Raw genomic sequence first — 8500 nt, forward strand, 5'->3', positions numbered from 1 at the left:
CCAATTTCTTGATAAATGGTTTCCATCTGTCTAGAGATTTCATAATAATCATGTTACAATTTCGTTTATTAGGAAATTAGGAATTAGGACAATCAATTATCCAACTGTAGTCCCCCAGGCTAAAACTATTGTGTACTCATCGATGAGTAATTCAACTTTTCTAAATTCTTTTGTAATCCAAACTCTAAAAGTACATTCATACTAGAATTTTTTTTGGTAACTATATTCATACCAGGGCTGAAAATATCGGTCGAAAAATCGATTTTTTGCTGATATTTATCTTTTTTCAGCCTACCGACTTCGAAACATTCGAAATATTGGCTCCGAAAATTAAATTAATTTTAAACCGATATCGATATAACCGATATAAATATATATATCTGCGATATATTCCGATATATTCGATATATATCGTTTGACTTGGTTGGACAATTTGACTTTTGACCGATTTTGTTGACTGTTGACCGATATATCCCGATATATATCGGCAATATTTCCGATATATCCCGATTTTTCAATTTTTTTAATATTATCACCAAAATGGGCAAAAACGATATATCGATCCGATTTTTGGATTTTTCCGATATATATCGGTTTTGGGAGGGTCCGAAATATCTTCAAATCCCGAAACTTTGGGCCTTGATTCATACTAGATGAAGTCTTATTGCCTTGTACATGTATACAATGCATACAGTACACAGAAAGGTTGCATAGTAAACATACATGAAAATTAATTACGCTATTAAGTTTGTTTTGGTTACATCACAGAGCAAGCATTTGGATTTTCATCGCTAAAAATTTCAGGAGGATAAGCATATTCAATGTAGTACTTGGGAGGCCAATACTCACTTTTCTTGACATCAGTTTTAGAGTCACCTTCTTCCTTCTTCTCGTCTTGTTTCTTTGCTTCTTCTTTCTTCTCTTCTTCCTGCTTTTTCTCTTCTACTTTCTTTTCTTCTTCCTTCTTCTCTTCTTGTGGTACGACGAAAGCTTGTTTCCTTGTTTTCTTGTACACACTCTCAACAACCGTGGTTGGATCGAGAATGCCTTTTACAACCACTTGATTATTCATTAGATCAGTCTCTACGGACTCTACACCTGCATACCATTTGAAAATTAAATCACATTGGAGATTTAAGTGCTTGTACGTATCTCCATCACTAAGAACTACTGAGGCTAAGCTAGCAAAGTAGGCTATTACGTAGTAACTATGTAAATGGGTTTACTCTATACCATCAATCTTACGGATCCGCTTCTGGAGAACTTGGCAACAGGCTTCACAGTGCATGTTTATCTTCAGTACTAGTGTAAGAACGGGTGGCGGCTGCAACGAAACAAAAGAAAGGGAATGTGTAGTGATTTGGTAGTATAATAAAGCAAAACAAATTGTTTGAACTTAGAACTGCTTAGTGTTCTGAACGCTTGTGATTGTGTAAATTTTGATATAGCAGTTTTGCATGATCACAAAGTTTTGCATGATCAAGAGTATGGCTACAGCATTTTTTATTTTGTAGAATTATCGTATACCTCACATACATAATTTATCAGTAGACTTATAAACTGTTCTCGGGCTATATTTACATACTGAAGGATTATATTTCCATGCTAATGTAGTTGTACGTCGAGGTAGATGATCAGAATTTTAATTCATTGGGAAAAATTGAGAGTGCATTTCCTAGAATTTTGACGCCAGATCGATCTACACCTAGGGATGATTTGCACTAGTTTAGCTAGTCTAGTTCTACATTTCATCCCCGCCATACCAGTTCTGGTTTCTTAATCCGTTTTGTTGATTAGTCTCAAATACATATGAGGGTTCAATTTTAGAGGGCCCCGTGTTCGATGATTTGCTTATTTTAATTCAAACTTCAAAGGTGCTACTGCTGCTGCTGACACTGTAGCTTTGCTGCTATTTGTGGTATAATTTATAGGACTAAATTACATGCAGGAAGATATTTCTGAATTTTCTTCCATCGGGCAGTTAAAGTACACTACAAGAGTACAAGCTATAGCTAGCCATGTATTCTTGGATTCTTCACGTACACAAATCCACCGAAGGAACAAGGTTAGATATTCAACACGTGATTACGTGCGTGTATTTAACCTTAAGTGTATAGTTCCGATTTTCGACCCCTCTGTGCAGTATTGTAACTAAATTTGTTAAGAATCGCTTCTCAAAAATATTGTAACGAGATTTGTCACTTTTTTATCTTCTAAATGATACTGTCTTATGCATTAGTTGAGCGGAAGCTAGTAGAGTTTATCCAATGTGTTAATTAGTTGAAACTTTAATTTCTTGTTAACTAAGTTGACAATTGGATGATTTAATGTGGAAACAATAAAATAAGCATTACCTCTTCCTTTTGCCCCTTCTTTTCTCCCACTTCTTCTTTCTTTTCTTCGGGAGGTTTGGGCAGAGGTGAGATTATCTCAACTTTTCTTCCACTTTTTTTCTGTATCCTTTCGCACACCTTTATTGGGTCTGCTGTCTTTCCTTTAACCAATACGATATGCGATTTGTGATCAGTCTTCACATCCTCCACACCTGAAAAATCATTTAGAAGTATTTAACAGAATGAACGATGAATTATTTTGCTCTAGGAAGGGTTATAGGGACATATATAACTAAAACACGTAAACAAACTCGTAATTGTGTGGGCATTTCTAATTTCCAGATAAAGGTAATTTTTTGTATATATGATCTCCTAACTAGTCTAAAAATTATCACAAAAAATCAGAGTAATAAGAAATTTCTGAACTTGCCAAATATAACATCAATTATCGAACAAATTAAATGAATGATCCGCCAATTCATAATTTGTTCGCTGCGTTTAATTTGGTAGAAGTATTCGATTTGAATAATTTTTTGTTAAAGTGGTTGGAATTGCAAAACAAAAAATGAACCTAATCTAAAACTTAGAAATGTCGTAACAATCATGAATTTGTTTGCATGTTTTTATAATATATATGCCCCTAGCTTTTGCTTTATACGCAATAAGGAAGATCGATGAACTCCAATACTGATTGATGAAGTGTGGATGGATCGACCTTCAAATCTTCTAAGGGATCTTTCGACTTTCCTTGCACAAGCTTCACAATGCATGTAAACTTTGAGCACAATCTCTTCAGGCTCTTCCTTCTTCTCTTCTTCCTTCTTCTCTTCTTTCTTCTCATCCTCTACCTTCTTTTCTTCTTCTTTGGTTTCCTACACATCCAAAGAAAAGTAACTAAAACATTAACTCAAACACAAAAATATGCTTGAAAACCAGATGAACGAAAAATGCAAAACATTAGTGTATGATCAAAAGAAGCAAAGATGAATTGAACAATATCTTCAAGAGCCAACGATGTGTAAAATTGTACCATGGGCTTGACCAGAAACATCCGCTGAAGAAACAATGGTGAGATTGACGGATATTGAAACTGAAAGTCGCTTAATTCAGCCATCTCTTCCAAGTTCCAAGACAGCAAAAGAACAACTGGTAGATTTTCAATCTACCATAAACTTGTTGCACCAAGAGACAGAGAGCTTATCTTGTCGTCTCCTTTTCTCTCTCACTCAGTGGGAAAATAAACATTCAAGTAATGCTTAGATTCACCCAAACTGACGTGGAAATGGTAATGCTTAGATCCCGTGCACAAAATGACTCATCAAAGTGATCATACTTTAGTACTTACTACTACAAGCTTACTCTCACAAGACAGGGACACAACTAATCATGTAACAACTAATCATGTAACATTCAACTAACTTCTTTAGTATCAGACAAAGATGCAGCCCCATTTGCCCATTTGGCTATGTACGTACATAGACATTATTCACGAAACTGCTGTCAAGGTCATGCCAGTGCTGGCCGTGAGGCAAAGCCACACAAACAAGTGCTTTGGGCCCCATTATTTTGGCAAATTAAGGAGTCACCAGTCCACCACTAGAGTCAACTGAAATAGTTTAACACATCTTGCAATATACACTTACTAATAAAAATAATATAATTATAGGCTTAATTGTAGATTATATATGGCTAATGAAATTATTAAATCTACTTACTATTTTACAGATTACGAAGTTAAAAGATGCATAAAATCTTATTTGTTACATAAAACAAAAAGTAATTCGACTAAAAAGAAGAGATAACAAATAATAACGCTAGGCAAAAAATATATCGATTTTTGTTTTTGACATGTGAATTTATACATATAGGACCACATTTTAAGAGTTGGCTTCGCGCCACCAGAAACTCAAGGCCGGCACTGGGTCATGCAGTCAAATTTTAACTCCATCAAGGCCTCTATTGCATTCGGATTTCAAACTATGGGCTGTTCTTGTTTGTCCACAAAAATTTCAGGTATATTTTGAGCGAGAATGGGATTTTTTAAGGAGTTGATATCTCCAAATTCTATCCTGAATTATGCAAATATTGAATGCAGCAAAGTTTTCACTAAACTGTCAACCTTGATAGTTTTTAGTGGTGACAACACTTACTAACTACTTTGCAAGTTGCAACACACTATGTTTTAATTCAAACTTACTCATTTAGCTTACGTTTATTGGGAAGTTTTACACGCAAACATACACAACCAGCATTCTGTGATTAAGACTTTTTGATAGATGATCTAACAGTTGCCGAAATATTGAATCATTTTTTCATGGCCCCGTTATATTGTTTGATCCCCAAATCCAAACTCAAGGTCGGTTTTGAAATTACTACGGATTTTGAAGATGAAAAGGGCGATTCGATTGACAAGAACCACTACCAATCTGTGGCTCCTATTAAGATAAACATCATCCTCATTTTATTTCTTCTTTTTTCCTTTTGGGAAAATTTAACAAGGAAAAAGGATAAAAGCAATATAAAGGTGATGGAAATTTCTGTCTTCAAGCAAGCTAGTTGATGAAAAGAATCTAAGGTGGTAAAATTTTAAACAGATTTCTAATTTGCGAAAGAGATCTGACGTCGGCTTTAAGAAAAGATAAATAAAAATCTGGGACAATGATTCGCTTCCCAACAAGAAATACAAATATTTTAAGCTTTTTGTTGGCCATGTTATCATTGGATTAAAATATACGGTACCAATTTCCATATACTGAAACAGAAGATATCAGGATTATCAGCCATAAAGACCCAGTGGTCCACTGGAATGCAAATTGTTTTGTTTCGCAGTCTTTTGCTGGAACAGTGGAATCAAACATATGGTAGGCTAAATGGTCCTTCAAGAGAAGAAGATTAAAAGCATTTTTGTTTTTTGAGATGCTGAAACCATTTGTTAATTTATTTAGCTATCTTCTAATCAACTGAGATACAATTTATATGGAGTCATGTCATAAACATTAACAAATATAAATATGGATTGGTACTCAAAATCTACACCATTGACCATGGGCCACCATAAACATAAACACAAATCCAAATTCACCTTGTTTCATAGACTGATTGATAGACATAAAAGTTTATCTCTTTTTTCTACCCCACCAGCAGATACTAAAACAAAAAAAAGTAAGAGTCCGGTTCCTCATCTATAACCGGGTACAGAGATGAATCTATGTAACCGTGTTATTGCACCGTTAGATCTGTGCCGAGATACACAACACACAGATGTCGAGGTCGAGATCTGTATTTCGAGGCAAATGTGTGTATTTCGAGACCATCCAACGATACAATAACACGGTTACAGAAATTCATCTCTGTACCTAGTTATAGAGAAACTGGACTCAAAAAGTAAATGAAAGAAGAAAAGAAAAATTGCTCAATTCAATGAAGACTTTTTGAAAAGTTGGATGCAGATCGGTAAGGAAATATCATGTTATGCACGGTGTTGTGTTAACTGTAAATACCCACTTCCCATATTCATGAATTCACCAAAGAGATTAAATTGTCCATCCATTGGCAATTGCAAGCAATAACTGCCCAAGCATGTCAAACGATACAACTGAAGTATTGTCAGTGGCAATTATAAGAAAGTACCACAAACTTGTTCGTTTTATACAATTTTTTCCATTAACTATTTTCGGACATAAAATAGACCATGATTTTTTTTTTTTTTTTTTGTACTTTCTGTACACATAAGTCATTCATTAACAAGCCGTCTAATCTCATTTTTTTTGCTAAGTGAGCTTGAAATTTTATTAATAAGAACGAGAAAAGTTACATGATAAGTGAAGGAGAAAGTAAGATGAGAAAAACAACATAAAAAGGAAAAACCTATATACAGGGGACTGCATCATTATAATGGATATGACTTCCCAACTAAGTAGATCCCCTATACTATTACCAATCATGTGCACTACTATACCTCTAGTTCACAAATCGAAAATATGCTAAGTGAGGAGATTCCCACTTGAACATCCAAGCTGGCCTTCCTTCAAACAGATAGGTCTGGGTAGACGACATTGTAGTCTCTTTGTTTGCTGCAAGATCAGTCGAGAATTTGGCTTCTCTCCATGTGGTGGTGAAGATACAATTAACTACCTTTCACTTAATGTTCTCCCACCTTTGTGTTAGCCACCAAGGCAACTTACTAGTCCCATAAGCCTTAATCGCAACTGAGGAATCAGACTCTATTAAAATATTTACGCATTCGTGCTCCAAGGCTACTTCCAAAGCTTCCAAAATTGCATGCACTTCAGTCAAATAATTGGTATTCACACCAATTTTTTCCCACATGACTAATCGGAAGTCTCTTTTGTCATCTCTAAAAGTTGCACCTATCCCAGCAGGACCAGGATTGTCTTTTGCCGCTCTGTCACAATTTGCTTTTATATAACCAGGTGGGGGGAGGCGCCATTTGCATTCTTTGATCAACAGAGCATTATTGGGCTTACAAGGAACATTCCAGTTTTTAATCACTACAAGGTCTCGAACAGAGTTCTTCATTGTACCTTTCGATAAAAAACTTGATTGTTGCACTGAATTTATGATTTGCTTCTGACACCATCTAAAGTTGTTCTTCTTGTCCTAAAAAACAATTAGGTTCATATGCTTCCATAGAGTAACCATGCCTCCAACTATTGTGGACAACCAAAGGCGCTTAATATAAGAACTACATCGCTTTCCCAGATCTACTACCTCTTGCATATTCCAAAAGTTGCAACTGAAGGAGAAATGCCCACCCACCCGTTTCCGCCATAAGTTTTTTTGCAAAAATACAATGGCAAAAAAGATGTTCCAAGTCTTCACCATGCGAGAGACAAACATAACACCTAGAAACAAGCTTAACCCCCTTTTTTTGAGCTATGTCATCAATAGCAGCACATTTCTGAACTAGCTTCCAACCAATAACCAAGATCCTAGGATGAATGAACTTGTTCCAAATAGCTTTGTACCAACCAACCTTCCGCATTTTCCGTCTTATCTCTTCAAAAGCAAGCGAAACTGAGAATTCTCCCTTGAGGTCGGGTTTCCAAATTCTATAATCTACTTTTTGCAAGTTTAGAGTTGGTAGTTGGATCTGATGCATCCCCTACGATGAGATCACCAACCTTTACTTTGAGACCTTTCAAAACCCCAAAAGGTAGGTGTAACTAATGTTGAAGTGAGTGGGTGCCCAACCATTTCTCCCGCCACAAATTGACCGATCTCCCATCACCAAGGATCCATTCGGTTCTCTCCAACACCTCACCCAAAGCCCATTTAATTCCACCTCCAATAGTAGTGTTGACATGATATCTTATAAAATCACCAGCACGACTTAAGTACTTTTGCCACATGAAATAAGAAAACTCATCTTTACCTGTGAGGATTTTCCAAGCAAGTTTCATTAAGAGTGACAAATTCACCTCTCTCAGCCTTCTAATTCCTAGCCCTCCCTTATCATAAGGTTTGCAGATTTTTTCCCAAGCAACTGTGATTTTCTTATTCTTCATAGGATTTCCCGACCAAAGAAAGTTTCTCATTAAAGTTTCACATTCTTTTATTATTCCCATGGGCCATTTGAAAACACTCATATTGTAGACCAAAATACTGCCAATAACCGACTTGATCAACACTGTTCTACCTTAAAAGGACAACAATCTACCCCTCCAGCTGACAAGCATGTGTTTAATCTTATCGGTGATGCAAGAAAGGTGTGCTTTGGCTGCCCGACCTTGAATTAATGGAACACCCAGGTATCTATCATGTAATACTCCCACTTGAATTCCCATAACAAGCCGTTTAACGTCCGTTAATAACTACGCATCACCTAAATAAGGCATGTGCTTCTTTTCCACCACCACTTCAACCTCAATCTTTTCAGCTTCCACTACTTCTGCCTCAACCTCCACAAATACATTTCCACAACTACCATCTCCACACCTCAATCACAACCGCCACCATGTACTCCATTCTCACCTCCATTGCAGCCACCACCTCCACCTTTGAACTTCCATTTCCACCTCCATTGCAGCCATCTTCACACCTCCATTTCAGTCACCAATAGTAAGGGTTTGGGGAAGGACATATCATAATAATTATAACAATCTGAAATTTCTTGGTTACACAACTATTCTTGGGCCCAAGACCTT

General features: G+C 36.2%; 2 protein-coding genes across 2 annotated transcripts; both read right to left on the reverse strand.

The window, feature by feature from the left end:
• Positions 1–614: 614 nt before the first annotated feature.
• On the reverse strand, positions 615–3782 carry LOC147475089 (heavy metal-associated isoprenylated plant protein 7-like). Its single transcript, XM_086584986.1, has 5 exons — positions 3364–3782; positions 3049–3205; positions 2355–2545; positions 1234–1324; positions 615–1098 (listed from the first exon to the last, which is right to left on the reverse strand). The coding sequence occupies exons 1-5, from the start codon at positions 3445–3447 to the stop codon at positions 758–760; spliced, it is 864 nt and encodes a 287-aa protein (XP_086441112.1). The 5' UTR covers positions 3448–3782; the 3' UTR covers positions 615–757.
• A 2688-nt stretch (positions 3783–6470) lies between these two features.
• On the reverse strand, positions 6471–6872 carry LOC147475090 (uncharacterized). Its single transcript, XM_086585262.1, has one exon. The coding sequence runs from the start codon at positions 6870–6872 to the stop codon at positions 6471–6473; it is 402 nt and encodes a 133-aa protein (XP_086441388.1).
• Between the last annotated feature and the right edge of the window lie 1628 nt (positions 6873–8500).

This window comes from Coptis chinensis, chromosome 9 (assembly GCF_015680905.1).
Source record: "Coptis chinensis isolate HL-2020 chromosome 9, ASM1568090v1, whole genome shotgun sequence".
NCBI lineage: Eukaryota > Viridiplantae > Streptophyta > Magnoliopsida > Ranunculales > Ranunculaceae > Coptis > Coptis chinensis.

Excerpts from the sequence above, each read along its gene's own strand:
- LOC147475090 (XM_086585262.1), bottom strand. The coding sequence starts at position 6,872 with ATGAAGAACTCTGTTCGAGACCTTGTAGTGATTAAAAACTGGAATGTT.
- LOC147475089 (XM_086584986.1), bottom strand. The coding sequence starts at position 3,447 with ATGGCTGAATTAAGCGACTTTCAGTTTCAATATCCGTCAATCTCACCA. Across the intron at positions 3,206-3,363 it reads TGTTTCTGGTCAAGCCCATG|GAAACCAAAGAAGAAGAAAA; the intron begins GTACAATTTTAC and ends TTGGATGTGTAG. Across the intron at positions 1,099-1,233 it reads GCGGATCCGTAAGATTGATG|GTGTAGAGTCCGTAGAGACT; the intron begins GTATAGAGTAAA and ends AATGGTATGCAG.